The sequence below is a fragment of the Meles meles genome, chromosome 7 (genome assembly GCF_922984935.1).
Source record: "Meles meles chromosome 7, mMelMel3.1 paternal haplotype, whole genome shotgun sequence".
NCBI lineage: Eukaryota > Metazoa > Chordata > Mammalia > Carnivora > Mustelidae > Meles > Meles meles.
In genome coordinates, this window is record NC_060072.1 from 37,383,411 (window position 1) to 37,401,156 (window position 17,746).

At 36.3% G+C, this 17,746-nt stretch overlaps 1 protein-coding gene across 14 annotated transcripts in view; it reads left to right on the forward strand.

The window, feature by feature from the left end:
• Window positions 1-17,746, forward strand: part of PPFIA2 (PTPRF interacting protein alpha 2) — a 498,399-nt gene that overhangs the window by 76,583 nt on the left and 404,070 nt on the right. For 10 of the 14 annotated variants that reach the window (XM_046013266.1, XM_046013270.1, XM_046013268.1 and 7 more), the window contains one exon: window positions 12,925-12,978. The exons of the other annotated variants lie outside the window; for them this stretch is intronic. In XM_046013266.1, coding sequence (XP_045869222.1) covers window positions 12,925-12,978 — 54 coding nt within the window. The remainder of the gene's footprint in view (window positions 1-12,924; window positions 12,979-17,746) is intronic. 14 annotated transcript variants of the gene reach the window in all.

Here is a 17,746-nt window from a genome sequence, read left to right on the forward strand (position 1 = left end):
TAGAGTAGAGTTCCCCAAATTTTAGTTTACATCAGACTCACGTGGGGGTCTTGTTCAAACACAAGTTTCTGAATCAGCAAGACTGCAGTAAAACATAAGAAATTGCATTTCTTTCTCTCTCTCTCTCTCTCTTTTTAGAGAGGAAGCATGCACATATGGGAGTGGGGGAGGGGAGAGGGAGAGAGAGAGAAGTAAGTATGCTTAGCATGGAGGTGGGGTGATCTCATGACCCTGTGATCCAGTGACCTGAGGCTAAATCAAGAGTCAGACACTTAATTGACTTTGCTACCCAGGCACCCAAAGAAAATGCATTTCTGAGTTCCTAGGTGACACTGATGTTACCTGTCCCCAGACCACTCTTTGAGAACCCCTTCTCAGGAGACAAGATTATATGAGCATGAGTGTGAAAAAAAGAACTCAAAAAATACACTCTCGGTAAAGCCAGCATATTTGGGGGGGGGCGGATAAAATGAGGTTTTGAATAAGATAGTGAATGCAGTAGTTATTAAAAGTAGGTGATAGCAGATGTAGTGAAAAGATGGGCCATCTGTACCCCAATGTTTATAGCAGCAATGGCCATGGTCGCCAAACTGTGGAAAGAACCACAATGCCCTTCAATGGATGAACGGATAAGGAAGATGTGATCCATATACACTATGGAATATTATGCCTCCATCAGAAAGGATGAATACCCAACTTCTGTAGCAACATGGATGGGACTGGAAGAGATTATGCTGAGTGAAATAAGTCAAGCAGAGAGAGTCAATTATCATATGGTTTCACTTACTTGTGGAGCATAAGGAATAACACGGAGGACATTGGGAGATGGAGAGGAGAAGGCAGTTGGGGGAAATCAGAGGCAGAGACAAACTGTGAGAGACTGTGGACTCTGAGAAACAACGTGAGGGTTTTGAAGGGGCGGGGGGTGGGAGGTTGAGGAAACCAAGTGGTGGGTAATAGGGAGGGCACGTATTGCATGAAGCACTGGGTGTGGTGCAAAAACAATGAATACTGTTACGCTGAAAAGAAATTTAAAAAAAATAGAGAAAGGCACACAATGTAGAAGATTCTGAATGTTCCATTATTTTATTTCAACTACTGCAAATGTGAAATTTGTTTTCTACCTTAGATATCAGGACATAATGTGTTCTGGATCAAAAAAATGCTTTTTGGAAGGGCAACATAACTTTATTTGAGGAATACATGAACTAGTATCGCATGATTTAAGAGCAATAAAAATTCATTACGATTAAAAAAAAGTAGGTGATTGATTGAGTTGAGCTAATATTTTGGAAGGAAAAATTAACTGGGTTGTTATATGGATATGAGGGTGAGGGAAGACTTTATCAACCTCCAGAAATCAAGATTGGGCAACTGACTGTTTATTGGAAGTACCAAAAAGATAAGCACTAGAGGAAGAAATTGGATGGGAGGCATCTGGCCGTAGTAATGGGAGAGGAGGAGAGGAGATGATGTCTGATTCGGACATACTGAGTTTGAGATAACAGGGATACATCAGTGTGTAAAAGTTGGCAAAGAGGAGCTGATAGAGACTGAGTCAAGATTCAGCATAAGATTTCCTTTATCATCAGCCATATGGAAGGGAATAGACAAGAAGAAAGCAACACCCAAAAAATTTCATAAAGAAAAACGTTTCAAAGAAGGCAGTTCATGGAAAAGGTGGAACCTTTAATCTTTTTGGTACTTTCTTAAGAAAACCGTATTTCATGTAATACTGTACAGTAATGTCTTTGAAACAGATTTTTTGTTTAGGTGTGAGTTTGAGGATAATACTTTGAAATTAAAAATACATGACAAAAGTCTTCGGAATTTTACTTATTTACTAAATTCAGTGGCATTCATTCTCATACCTGTAGGTCAAACAAGGATATTCTTTTTCATCAGAGATGATCCATTTCACTTCAGGAAAACTCTGCTTGCAGGGCCATTCATTCTTTCTACAAATATTGAATAAGTATGTTTTCTCCCAAGTCACTATGTGTCTTGCCAAGAAATTGTCCTCATTTTTTCCCCCACACCTCCACTTATTTGAAAGAGCAGAATTGTTAGAAATTATTGCCTTTGGAGTCAGCCTATTTAGATTTGAACACTTATTTGCTGTATGATTTTGTCAAGTCGTATAAACTCCTGAAGACTCTCTTCCATATTAAAAATTATGGAACTAACAGCTAAAAGAACTAGGATGCTTTTTAATAAGGCAGTAGAGTTCTTTATACTGTGTCTGGTATAGTTAATGCTCAATAAGTGTTAATTACATTGTTACCCAGTCAAGGTGTCAGGAAAAACTTACCCAGTGTGCATTCAAAGCCAAAACCAATTCTGGCAACATGAAATAAATACTCAAACTGATTGTTAACCCTAAAAATCTCCTTAACACCTATATAGTGTAATTTTAGCACCTTGTTTCTCAGAATCCTTCCTCATGTTGCTAGATTGAAAGATCTACTTTTACTCTGAGATTGATATATTCTTTGACTGAAAAGATCCTTGAAATCAGAGAGCATGTCATAGCCTCTAGATTCCATATACCTGATTCTGTATGATGCCTTGCACTTATTATGTGTACAGTATACATACACTGACTAAATTGTCTGTCATTCTGATTCCCCACTAGATTCTGAAACCTTTGAAAGCTGTGACCTTGGCTTATTTGTCATCATGCTCTTCATGTTCAGCACAGTGCCTCAGTCAATCATTGTTTTATGAAAGAATTCATTATGTGGCTCGTAGAAAATTCAGATTCAGGTTAGACTGTGCTCAAAGTAAAAATGTAGATATTTTCCTTTTTTTAAAAAAAAAATTTAAAGAATGACTAAATAGGGCTCTTTCTGGCTTCCATAGGAAAGAAGATATATAAGATTGGTTGTGTGTGTTCCCTGTTTCTTCTCTGCCTCCCAGGAAATTTACCCTGTAAAGTTGCCAAGGAAACACTAACAGCTTAAGTCTGGTAGAGGAGAAAGATGCCTCATTAACAACCCAGTTTCATTATTTGGATGCTTGCCTCAAGGAGATGCTGTTCTGTGATGGAAGATTGTTTCCATTAAGCATTGTGTGAAAAACTGAATGATTTTTTTGAGGGAATTTCTTCTTCTGTATCTCTTTCCCAGTGCTGTGAACCTATACACTAAGTTAGATAAAAACATTATTGATTTGTAGTTCAATGTATTTGAACTATTTATTATGGCTAACCACATAGGTTAGATAAGTTTTCAAGTATTCACTGTACAATGATTAAGGCATCAGATCTTTAGTTTGAAATATTGACAGTATTTCATCAGAAGATAAATTTAATGTATTGTTTATTGTCTGTTAAATCATTTTGTATATTTTCCTTCTTATGAACTAGAAACCCTGGGAATATAGAAATTTATTGCCTTAAGATAAGATAATACGTAATTGAGTGCCTTTTCCTTTAGGAGGATGTTTTATCAGTAATGTATAATGGAAAAAATATACATGGTGCTTGGGGTTATAACACTTGGGATTCAAAGCTTCTTTGCAGAATTTGCCAGCTGTTTGATCTTGGGCAAATCATTCAGGCATTCTATAAAGATGGGTTGTGCAAACACTATTGCCTTGAACCATCTTTCAAAGTAATTTATATAAAAAATGAGAAATTCTTCATCATTTATATGCTCTGCTTTAGCTTTTTATATATAAAAATGGTATTATGTGCTTTATTGAGTTATTCATCCATTCAAAAAGTATTTATTGAGCTCCTACTGTGTGGCAGCTGTTTTAGAGGGTGATGAGAAGTGTTCATCCTTTGATGGACTCTTGACAACATTGTTCTTTATCTTACTTCTTTGGACTTAGGATTGGTTAAGACTTCTACCTGTTAGTAGTCCTGGTGCATTACCATTCCTCTGGATCCACTGAACCATCCATACCTCTTTAAAGTGTCCTTTTTTTTTTTTTTAAAGATTTTATTTATTTATTTGACACACAGAGAGAGATCACAAGTAGGCAGAGAAGCAGGCAGAGAGAGAGGGGGAAGCAGGCTTCCTGCTGAGCTGAGAGCTGGATGCGGTGCTCGATCCCAGGACCCTGAGATCATGACCTGAGCCGAAGGCAGAGGCTTAACCCACTGAGCCACCCAGGCTCCCCTAAAGTATCCTTTTATTAAATGCTCTTTTATGATGTTTTTGAGTTTGCTGTTTATTTCCAGATGGAACTTTCACTGATTTAGATAGTTAGGGAAAGTCTGTCTGAGATTTTGCTACTTAAACTGAGATCCGAGGGAATGAGGATATCTAGAGTTTGAACATTCTAAGTAGCATGAAAAATATGTGAAAGTTGACCCTGCAATAGGAGTCATATTTGGACTGTTTCTGGAACAGCAATGAGATCAATGTAACTGGCATGAAAGTGGGATAATGGAAAAAGGATGATACCAGAGAGATGCCAAGGCCAGATTACTACAAGGCATTGCAAGACATGGTAATAAGTTTGTGTTTTATTCTAAGATTAATGGGAAGCCATCAGGGAGTTTGGATCTGGGGAAGAATCTGATCTAACTTGTGTTTTGAATGGATAATTTCAGCTGCTGTGTAGAGAAGATATGGGGGAAAGGGAGACAAGGACAGATGGAAAGACAAGAGTTAGGCTATTTTCTTTAATCCAAGGGAGAGATTTCACCAATAGTGGTCCAAGGGATTAGCATGGTAAGAATGTTTGTGGTAAGGAATAGTCAAATTCAAGCCATATTTTAAACAGAATTGGAAGGATTTGCTAATGCAGTTGGACCCGAGAAGTTGGGTGAATGGTGATGTCAAGATGGAGAGCACTGGGACAAGAACTTAGTTTGTGGGAGGGGTTGAGGTGGAAATCAAGTTTGATTTTTGCATTGTGAAATTTTATATGGCTATAGTACATCCAAATGGATATTGGAGTAGGCAGTGAGGATCTCAGAGGATAAATTGAAGTTGAAGATAAAATTTCAGAATTCATCAGCGTACATGATATTTAAATCAGTGCTACCAAATAGAATCATATAGAAAGTGAAACTAAATGGAAGCCACGAAAAAAGTATTGAAAGAAAGATGGAGCAGTCAGCTTTGTTGATTGTACCTTAGAGATCAAGGAAAATGATGATGGAACATTGACAGTTGATTCAGCCATTTGGATATTATTGGCAACCTTGATAAGATTGCTGCCATACAGTGGGGACAAAAGCTGCATGAAGAAAGTGTGGGAGATGAGGAATTTTAAGAGGAATTTTGAGGAATTTTTCTGTATAAGGATGGGAGAGAAATGCTTAATTTTAGTATTTTGAATATATGAATTTTGTAAACTTCTCTACAAACATAAAATACCTCATCAAATGGTTTTAAATACCTTGGAGCGGGGGAACCAGGTGGTGGGTAATAGGGAGGGCACGTATTGCGTGGAGCACTGGGTGTTGTGCAAAAACAATGAATACTGTTATGCTGAAAAAATAAATAAATTAATTAAAATATAATTTAAAAAAATACCCCCCCAAAATAAATAAATACCTTGGAGCAAATTTTAAATATAATCATTCAGTAAAAATTGTTGATATATATTGCTTATTGATTTCACCTTACTGATACATTTTTGATAGGCTATTTTAATGTACTAAATGTACTCTGAATCATTGAATCACTTTCCCCAAAAGCATTCCTAAAATATTCCCAAACTTTAAATATATATAAACCAAATTTTAAATTATCAGTAACTAATAACAATATTGTAATGTTTTAAGTATTTTTATAATATAAAGTGGCTTTTTAGAAGTGTAAAATTTGAAACTTGATATTAACTTTAAATGTAACTCTCAGTTTTCAAGATATTCTGTGTCTTAAGGCATGAGCAATGTTAGACTCAATGGACTTTTAAAATTTTATTTTCTTTATTTTTAATGTATTTGCTACCCAGGCTGTTTTAACATCTTTTCCTTGACCATAACTGGCTAATCCTACTCTTTAAGTATAAAAATACGGATACAGCAAATAGTCCTGAGGGAGACTTCAATCCCAATATCCTCGTATTATCCCCCTACTTCCATGTGGGGGAAGTAAGACTTAAACATCAAACTTAATGACTTGCATTGAAAACCGCATGATTAATCCCTAAGCTCCATTATTGAAAGTGTCTGTCAAAGGAAAAATTCTGTTAACTGTTGGAGTAGGGGATCATGGGGAGGGGGGCACAGCTGGGCAACCAACAGCATCAATGGTGCACAATGTGGAGTTTATTTTAAACCTCTCCTAATGTGATACCCGAGGTCCCCGCTGCCCTCAGATCTCCCTTTACTTAGAGCTCTGACACTAGTCACTGCACTTCTAGCTCAACCTTCCCAAGACTTGAGACTTCTGATTCATGAGCCAGCCTTGGCTTATCAAGGAGCAGAGCTTTCCCACATTAGACGAAGCTGCCTTCACACAGCTTGTGTCAAGGACTGGCTAATAGCCTCACTTAGCTATTTGACACCCTGAAGAATAAGTGAAATTTCCATTACCCTAACTTTTTTTAAAAGAAATAAAGTTGTTTATGTAGTTACGGATCCTAGTTTAGAGGCACTTGTGTTGCTCAGTCAGTTAAGGGTCTGCCTTAGGCTCAGGTCATGGTCCTGGGATCTTAGGATGGAGCCCCACGTGGGGCTTCCTGCTCCGTGGGGAGTCTGCTTCTTCCTCTCTTTCTCCCTCTCTGCCTGCTTATGTTCTCTCACTCTCTCTTCAAATAAATGAATAAAGTCTTTAAAAAAAAGGATCCTATTTTATTTTGTTCTGTGTAGATGATGGCAACACATGTAATGGAGGCTATGTAATATTGGTAGTAAGCAGCAGTAGTACCTAAGCAGTAGCATGTGGGCAGGTATTGGTTCGTTTGGCATACTTTTATAAATTGAACTGGGGAGCAATGAGTTAAATGGATTCAAAGAGTGTATTACATAGGCAGTAACCTCTTCGATATCAGCCACAGCAACTTCTTTCAAGATATGTCTCCAAAGGCCAAGGAAACAAAAGCGAAAATGAACTTTTGGGACTTCATCAAGATCAAAAGCTTCTGCACAGCAAAGGAAACAGTCAACAAAACAAAAAGGCAACCCATGGAATGGGAGAAGATATTTGCAAATGACAGTACAGACAAAAGGTTGATATCCAGGATCTATAAAGAACTCCTCAAACTCAACACACACAAAACAGATAATCATATCAAAAAATCTCCCTGATATGAGGACATGGAGAAGCAACATGGGGGGGTAGGGGGATAGGAGAAGAATAAATGAAACAAGATGGGATTGGGAGGGAGACAAACCATAAATGACTCTTAATCTCACAAAACAAACTGGGGGTTGCTGGGGGGAGGTGGGATTGGGAGAGGGGGAGGGGGCTATGGACATTGGGGAGGGTAAGTGCTATCGTGAGTGCTGTGAAGTGTGTAAACCTGGCGATTCACAGACCTGTACCCCTGGGGATAAAAATACATTATATGTTTATTAAAAAAAAAATTTGGAAGGGGAGGGGAACCATAAGAGACTATGGACTCTGAAAGACAACCTGAGGGTTTTGAAGGGTCAGGGGTGGGAGGTTGGGGGAACAGGTGGTGGGTAATGGGGAGGGCACGTTTTGCATGGAGCACTGGGTGTTGTGCAAAAAGAATGAATACTGTTACGCTGAAAAAATAAATAAAATGGAAAAAAAAATATTCATCACCTGGAAAAAAAAAATGGGCAGAAGATATGAACAGACACTTCTCCAATGAAGACATACAAATGGCTATCAGATACATGAAAAAATATTCATCATCACTAGCCATCAGGGAGATGCAAATTAAAGCCACATTGAGATACCACCTGACACCAGTTAGAAGGGCCAAAATTAGCAAGACAGGAAACAAGGTGTGTTTCCTCCTCCACTGTTGGTGGGAATGCAAGTTGGTGCAGCCACTTTGGAGAACAGTGTGGAGATTCCTCAAGAAATTAAGAATAGAGCTTCCCTATGACCCTGCAATTGCACTGCTGGGTATTTACCCCAAAGATACAGATATGAAAAGAAGAGCCATCTGTACCGCAATGTTTATAGCAGCAATGGCCACGGTCGCCAAACTGTGGAAAGAACCAAGATGCCCTTCAACGGACGAATGGATAAGGAAGATGTGGTACATATACACGATGGAGTATTATGCCTCCATCAGAAAGGATGAATACCCAACTTTTGTAGCAACATGGACGGGACTGGAAGAGATTATGCTGAGCGAAATAAGTCAAGCAGAGAGAGTCAAGTATCATATCGTCTCACACTTTTGTGGAGCATAACAAAGAACATGGAGGACATGGGAAGATGGAGAGGAGAAGGGAGTTGAGGGAAACTGGAAGGGGAGATGAACCATGAGAGACTATGGACTCTGAAAAACAATCTGAGGGGTTTGAAGGGGCGGGGGGTGGGAGGTTGAGGAACCAGGAGGTGGGTAATAGGGAGGGCACGTACTGCATGGAGCACTGGATGTGGTTCAAAAACAATGAATACTGTTACGCTGGGGAAAAAAAAAAAGAGTATTACATATCCAACATAAACAGAGTCACCATGGTGTCCACTCTCCATATCCCCAGCAGCGTTAGGGCTAGGTGAGAAGTAGGGTGCTTCGGGCACAACATTTGAAGAGTCACTCACTCCTAGGATTGTACAAATGCCAGTCCTATTCCTAGTGGACTCTAAAAATAAAGTGCCTAAGGGACAAAATTTAAAGAGGCACTCATTGTCAGGATCCTGCAAATGCAGGGTCAGCACTTGTGTGACCCTCATAATTAATGCCTCCCTAAATTGTATATCCTAGACATGTCATCAGATGCCTCACTCTAGTCCCTAGTCCCACAGGATGACACGAAATTGGATGGACCAGATGACAGACAACAAGGAGGGAGAGGTTACTGGAGAGGAGCCAATCCCATAGTGCACCTAAGCAGTTTTACTGCCTGCAGATGGATCTAGGGTGGGGAAGAGTGAGGAGGAAAGTTCCATGCCTCATTGGTGCCAGAGAGGTGAATGAGATGCAGCTGCATGGAAGCTCTTTATAAGACTGCCTACCTTGTTCTGTTCTTAGGAGGCTGACAGAACAGTCCACCAAAATGTAGCCCAGCCTACTGTTTACCTCTGCCTATATGGTCCATGTGGATATGTTCAAGGTAACCAGAATGCCAGGGTAAAGCTATTCCCCTAAAACTGGTATTAAATAAATACAAGTTTGCACTCATTCAAATATGTTTTGTAATACCACTTCCTAATAGCTATATGAGACTGGGTCAGTTATGTAAACTCTTTAACTTCTTCCTTTTTTTTTTTTTTAAGATTTTTATTTGTTTATTCGACAGAGAGAGACACAGCAGGAGCACAAGCAGGGGAAGTAGGAGAGGGAAAAGCAGGCTTCCCCCTGAGCAGGGAGCCCGGTATGCAGGGCTCCATCCAGGACCCTGGGATCATGACCGAGCTGAAGGCAGCCACGTAATGACTGAGCCACCCAGGCGCCCCAACTTTTTAACTTCTTAAGTGAGAAAAGAAATAAGTACTCTATAAGGCTTTAATAATGTTAATGTTTATAAGGCATTTTACCTGGTACATAGTACTTACTTGTACTTTAAGTAATAGATATTTTATTAGATCTAAGTGAACTATTAGATCTAAATGACGCCATTAGGGGCGCCTGGGTGGCTCAGTGGATTAAGCCGCTGCCTTCGGCTCGGGTCATGGTCTCGGGGTCCTGGGATCGAGCCCCGCGTCGGGCTCTCTGCTCTGCGGGGAGCCTGCTTCCTTCTCTCTCTCTGCCTGCCTCTCTGCCTACTCTCTCTCTGTCAAATAAATAAATAAAATCTAAAAAAAAAAAAAAATAAATAAATGACGCCATTAGATCTAAATGAAGCTATTAAATCTAAATGAACTTGGTACATAATATAGTTAAATTCTGTAACCTAATTTAAAAAATCAGTTTGGGGGCGCCTGGGTGGCTCAGTGGGTTAAAGCCTCTGCCTTCGGCTCAGGTCATGATCCCAGGGGGATCGAGCCCCGCATTGGGCTCTCTGCTCAGCAGGGAGTCTGCTTCTCCCTCTCTCTCTCTGCCTGCCTCTCTGCCTACTTGTGATCTCTGCCAAATAAATGAATAAAACCGTTAAAAAAATTCAGTTTGTTTTGAATGTTTTAGTCAAACATTGTTATGATAACTAATAAACTTTCTAGGAAATTGATATTTTTACTTCTTGATATATTTTTGTTGTTATCTCCATAAAAAGATACCTAAATAACAAGATGGACAGATTTGTTAAGAATTTCAGTATATTTGCAGAAAAAATATTCAACAACCATCAAAAAATTGACTCACTTTTAGTTATGTGTAGTGTTCCTCAAAAGATTTATTTCACCTATTAATTTTACAACATAAATGCATTCATGAACACTTACGCTCATTATTCACACCTGAAAAGTTTATTTTTGCATCAAGTGATAGATAAGCTGTGTTTAATTTGGGCCTCCATCCAAGTAGGACACTTTTTTTCAACTTATACTCAAAATAGCATATGAGCTCAAAAAATCATTTTTCATTTAAATGAATACCCAGAATAAGAATGTACATCTGTACTCTGTTTAGAGCCATGAGTTCCTAGTTTGCTTTAATTCAGCATGTTAAATATCATGAATATCAATACCTTTTGCATTCATCTTCTAAATTCTACTTTTGCTTTATTTTTCTCAGGGTGGTAACTGTCACGAAAGGCTTACAATTTTAGGAATCTGAAAATTGATTCAATTTATCTAAGATAGCAGTAAATCTTCATATCTATGATAGTAATAAATCTTTATGATATGACTTTAAAAATACGACAATGCATAAGTAAATGGCTAAAGTGCTTTTAATCTGAATCAATTTCTGTGGTGTCTCTCTGTTAATGACATTAGAAGTGTTTCTCTTTAATGTACTTTTATATGAAGTCTTTATATTTAGAAAGGCATATATTAACTCAAAATATACTGAACATCATTTTCTTTCATTTTAAATGTACTTGGAAATCACTTTTCATTTGAATAGAACTTTGCTTTTTGTCATGGTCATAACCGGTGTATTTTCAAATGGTGCAGTGATTATGCTTTATTTCCTGTTGATTTAGTGTTTCAGCCACTTTACTACCTTATTTTGTCAGTTCATTACATGAAATTCTAAAACAGATTTAAAAATTATAGTTTACCTTTGAATTAAAAAATGCTTGTCTGTTTATAAATATGTTTCACGCTTTGGTTTTATTATATAAGGGCATTAAGATTACTTAGATGATTTAACAGGAATGTTAAAGAACATGTTAGATCAAATAATTTAGGTGATTTGATTGTTCATGGTGTGCATGGTGCTAAAATAAAGAATTTCAACAAGATGGAGAGGGAGAGCCTTCTACAAGTAGACTTAACAATAATGCAGTCATATTAATTAGGATCTTTCTGTTTTGAGAGCCAGAAACTTATCTTAAAGTTGCAGGTGGGGAGAACATCTAGTTTCAGAAGTCGCTCAAATGATAGAATTAAGGGTATGGACCCTGCCATTATATCTTCCCAAATCCATATTACCTTAATTTTCCATAAGACTTTGGAAGCAATTTGAAGCAATTTTTATAAGCCTCTTTTGGCACTAGAGTGAGGGAGAGGAAGAAGTTCCTCAAAGGGATGCTGAATAGGGAAAAACATTATGTACAATATATTTGTTCCAGTGAAGATAACAATTTTCTTGGCAAGTATTCCTTATGGTTGCCTTATCATTTATGGCCCTTGATAAAATATGCATACAGAAATTCATCACCCATTAAGTTCTTGCTTGAAGTCAGCCTTTTCCAATGGAAACTTTCATCACATCATTTATTTCTTCCTTCTCCCCTGTCCTGCTTTTAATGTTGCCTTCACATGCTCATTTCAGCCCTGTGTTTTTTGTTAAGATTCCCTATTTTTGAGACACCAGGGAAACAATGATGTGATTAAGTCCCAAATGAACTTGTAACATAAATCTTCCTAATGATGTAAATGTATTGGCTGTTTCTCTGGTTATAGGCATTTAATTTTCTCTTCCCTCAGTCTTGACTCAGTTCTCTCTCATCTCTGTTTTCTTACTGCAGCTATATTTCCCAGGTTCCTCATCCTATCCTGTCAAAAAGATGCAAACAGATAAGTGATCAGGGTCACAAGAAAGAAACTTTTTGTTCAAGAAGTACAACTCTTCGGTGTGGCCGCAGACTTGTCCTGCAGCCACTGAACAGACAGTTTTGGCTAAGCTGTATGTGTGCCAGTAAACGGGGCATATGCTCTCCAGTTTGTCACAGCCTCACCCATTTCTCTGTTTATGATACATTTGACAATTGTCATTACTCAGGAATGCTCTTCTGTAGTTACTGATTCAAGATTAGAAATCAAACCTTGTAAAAGAATAGCTGATCTACCCATGTCTGTTTATATTTTTATCTTTTAAATACAATAATAGAATGGACTACAGATAATTAAAAATTTTATAGGGTAATCATTTTTCATGGGATTTATATTCCTACAAATAACATGTTAAATTGCAGTTTTTATTAAAATTTCTTTTTTCTGTTATGTCCTCACTTCAACTCCTTCGAGAACAAAACTGCTTTCCTACCTAGAGCGATTTTTTTGCGTATATCAAGAATAGTTAGTCTGTTTACATTTTATTTTTTTTACAGATGCCACAGAAGTAGAGAAAATATCTAGATTTTTAAATATAGACTATTTGTATAGTGTTGTAGTGTGCAAGGTTGTCTGAAAATAAAACAAAGAAAACAAATGTAGCTGTGTGCCCTAACTTCGTAGCTAAAGAAAATATGACACTATGGGACTGGGAAATTCTCCGTGCTGTTGAGTGGCATTTTACAATCAACACCTCTCCCCTTTTCAGGATATCGAATCCCTAACAGGAGGGCTGACTGGTTCTAAGGGGGCTGATCCGCCGGTAAGTTAGATTCTTCATTAAATTTAACTATTGGCAAATTGAATTATGTATACACCAGATCATCAGTTACTTGTATACAATTTGTCATATAGATATTTTTTGAAATATAGAGCTATTATAGTAATTAATACAAAAGTGAACTTGATTTGGGGTATTGTTTGGTGTTTTAAAAAGTTTCAGTATCTCATAAAATTCATCTCCGTGTATTGACTCTAAGATAAGAATAAAATCTTCTTTAGAATATGTCAACACTTCATGTCCCATGGGCTACACCAAAACTTTTGGAATGTGAGGGTTTACCATTCTAGATATGAATGTATGGTTTGGGTTGTAATGTATTTTCTAGTTACTGAGAAAAATTATTTTATTAGCCCTTTATCTCAACAGTATTGATTCTTGATATTGCTATTTCTTTTCTACTTTATCTGGGAAGCTTCTAGAAAATTAGAGAAAGTGTTCTGAAATTTTAAAGGATTATTGTTTTTAAGCAATAAGAGGAGATTAATGGTCTAGTATTGGAACATCTTCTTTCCTTCTGTGATAATCTGCTTTCAGAAGATATTGATTAAGATAATGTGATTTCATGTTTGAGGTACAAACAAGAGTTCACAGTGTATGTCTAAAGTAATAAGATTCAGTTTCAACAGAGAGTCAATGCATAAATTTTTTTTCCATTTTATTTATTTTTTTCAGTGTAACAGTATTCACAATGCATAAATTTTTATCACTGTTTGCTTTTCACTTAGCACTGTGAGGTTTAATGCTGAACACACAGAACCCAATGTTATCAATTTTAGCTATACTTCATTGAGGCATCTAGGTAAAGTCCATAATCACATTAAAACATCAGGGAGATGTTAAAAAGTTAACTTTCAATGTACCTCTATCTCTCCTGTTTTCTTCTATGTCTCATAATGTTGTCTAATAATCACATTGCTCCTGAAGTAGGCCAAACAACATATCTTAGTCCTTTCCCTTCCTTTTAATTTCATTGTCTGAATTTATGTGGGAAAAATATATCGTCATGTCTTCAGATAACTGCTCATATTTAGTCCTTGACCCTATTATATTACAGCATAAGGTAAGATGAAATCTAAGTCAACCAGCCAGTATATTGTGACAGGATTTACAGCTGGTCCTGTATTTTAGTAGTATAGGTGACTGCTTATGTGATGTAATTTCACTCTCCTGCCTGGCATGGTATTTGTACGTAGCATTCAACTTTTATTAGAAGAGTAAATCCATTTCCTTCAAAATCCCACCCTTACCTGTCCACTGATTCCTAAAAGAATTCCACAGTTAGAAATCAAACATTTGTCCCTGGTTCAAATAAAAATTAAATATCTCTCTTCTGCAAGGGGTGATAAAAATCTTATTCATTATTTATCTGTTAAAATAAGTTAATCATATCCTTTCAAAAAAACATTTTCCAAATATGGAAGATTGAGTGGGCATAAAGTCTAGTTGTTGAAAGAACTTCTTGAAAGGAAAAATGATCACAGAAATAAAAGATGGTATATAGAAGGCAAGCTTCATCAGCTTCATTCTCAATAGCTAAAAGTGAAGGGTGTGTGTGTATATGTGTGTGTAGTTTATAACACTGTGAAACAGAGATTCTCTCTTGGCCATGTCCTGCCATGATGTTGGATATTTTATACTGCTGTTTTCATTTTCTGAAATTCAGACTGTACTTATTTTTTACCTACATGAGCTTAGGCAGTCTAATTAGGGAGTTAACAGTACACATAAATTTAGTACTCTCCATTGTCAAAGAACTGTCCAGAGCATATTACTTGAGAAACTGTGTAATAAAATCATTTTTTAGTCCCATATAAAGCTTACATAAAGCAGTCGAATAGAAATGAAATGGTACTAAGATCTAGTGTCACTTCAAACAATTAAGAATAAGACTTTGAATGAAACTATTGTTTTTGCCCCCAGTTAGAAAACTTAAAGTCAGCTTACATTAATTATAACCTAAATCCACTTGAAATTGTTTATAATTTTTCGATTCTTTAAAAAATATCTTTATGATAGATCATCTAAGTACTATTGTCCATTTCTACAGTTATGTCTTTTGTATGTGTTTTTTATATTAGTAAAACCATTCTATGATGAAATTTTATTGATAAGAAATTCAAGGTCTTATATTTTCCCCCTCATTATACAGAATATATAAAGTGCTAAAGGAATGGCATCTCAGAATGCCACCACAATGGTGCATAGCTGTGAAATAATTTCTTTACCAGTATAACATAGATCTCAGGGGTGTAAGTGGTATACTTAAAAAATCCACTTTTTTCTGTGGGTACACATATATTATTTCTGAAGGATGAGAAAAAAGTGAAGTTTATATTTTATATAGTATACATGTGCAAAAAGTTGTGTACATTTGCAAATGTCATTATAAATAAATTTGTATACCTGGTAAGAATAAATCTGAAGAACTCCAAGTAATATAGTTTACATTAATATTTCTAACAATAAATGTTAGCTAGTTTTTTTGAAAACTCAAGTAGTCTCAGTTCAGTACTAATAATGAATGGGAGAATCATTCGTTCATGATTTTCAGAGGCAATTTCAAGTTTTTTGATGACTTTCTTCTTCTCAAAAGGATTACAAGAAGGATTTTTTTTCTTAATTCAGAAACTGAAAATTAAATGTTCAGTAGGTAGAATTTGCAGATTTTTCTAAATAACAGTCATCTTAGAAAAAAGCTTTTCCGTCATTAAGAAAAATATTATCAGTTTAATATTGCCTTAGAACGATCTTTGAAAAACTATATCAGACATAGTTTACATTTAGCATGTGTTTTTCATTTACAAAAATTGGATCACAAGTTAACTTCCAGTATAAAATTACAGCATATATTTACATATAAAAATAGAGTGAAAGAAAATAATTAATTTCTAAAGGATAAAAATATCATTAAGTTAAATTAATGCTTTTTTGTATACCATTTGCCATAGTGTTTTAATTCCTTTTCTTAAATTTTTATTTAAATTCCAATTAGTTAACATAGAGTGTTATATTATTTTCAAATATACAATATAATGATTTCACACTTACATTCAACACCCAGTGCTTACAAATACACTCCTTAATCCCCATCACCTATTTAACCCATTCCCCTACCCACCTCCCCTCTGGTAATTATAAGTTTGTTCTCTGTAGTTAAGAGTCTATTTCTTGATTTGCCTCTCTTTCATTCTTTTTCCCTTTGCTCATTTGTTTTATTTCTTAAATTCTATGTCTGAATGAAATCATATGATACTTGTCTTTCTCTAACTGCCTTATTTTGCTTAGCATAATACTATCTAGCCCCATCCACATCGTTACAAATTGCAAGATTTCATTATTCTTTATGGCTGAGTAATATTCCTGGGTGTGTGTGTGTGTGTGTGTGTGTGTGTGTGTGTGTGTGTGTATCCCACATCTTTACCCATTCATCAGTAGATGGACACTTGGGCTATTTCCATAATTTGGCTATTGTAGATAATGCTTCTGTATACATTAGGATGTATATAGCAGTACAGGCCTACCTTAAGAAGCAAGAAATATCTCAGACAAGCAATTTAACATTACACCTAAGGAAGCTAGAAAAAGAACAACAAATAAAGTCTAAAGCTAGAAGAAGGAAGGAAATAGTAAAGATTAGAGCAGAAATAAATGATGTAGAAGCTAAAAAAATAGATTAGTGAAACTAGGAACTGGTTCTTTGAAAAATATTAATAAAATTGGTAAGCATCTGTCCAGACTTAAAGAAAAAGGAACCAAATAAAGAAAATCACAAATGAGAGAGGATAAAGAACAACCAGTATCACAGAAATACAGTCATAAGAAAATGTTATGAAAAACTAAATGTCAACAAATTGGACAACCCAAGAAATGGATAAATTCCTAGAAACTTAAAAACTACCAAAATGAAAATGGCAGAAATAGAAAACTTGAACAGACCAATAACCAGCAACAAAATTGAATCAGTAATCAAAAATCTACCAATAAACAAAAGTCCAGGGCCAGATAGTTTCACAGACAAATTCTACCAAACATTTACGGAAGAGTTAATACTGATTCTCAAACTATTCCACAAAATAGAAATAGTGGGAAAACTTCCAAACTCATTCTGTGAGGCCAGCATTACCCTGATACCAAAACCAGATAAAACTCCACTAAAAAAGAAAACTACAGCCCAATATCCCTGATTAACATCGATGCAAAAATTTTTGATAAAATACTAGCAAACTGAATCCAAGAACACATTAAAAAAAAAATCATTCACCACAGTCAACTGAGACTTATTCCTGGGTTTGCAAGGGTGGTTCAGTATTTGCAAATCAATCAACGCGATATACCACATTAATAAAAGAAAGGATAAGAACCATATGATGATTACAATAGATGCAGATTAGGTATTTGTCAAGGTACAACATCTGTTCATGGTGTTTTAAATTTTAAATGATAATATTGAAATGTAAAAAACTGGTGAACCTTAAGGAATCAGGGGTATCCTAGGTAATTCATTTTCACCCAACGTTTAGAAGGCCAGGATAAGGTCTAAACAGTGCAGCTTTAGATAGCCAAGAGAATTTTGGATGCTGAAGACTAGGGCACAAAGCATAAACAATCCTAGTCAGGTATATTAGCTGTACTTGTTATCTGGAGTGCTGTGGGTTTGTAGGTCCATGTGGAACCACTACTGTGATAGATCACCGTCAAGTCTTGAGTCCCAAGTCTGAGCCAGAGTGTTAGCCAACCCCAGTTAGCT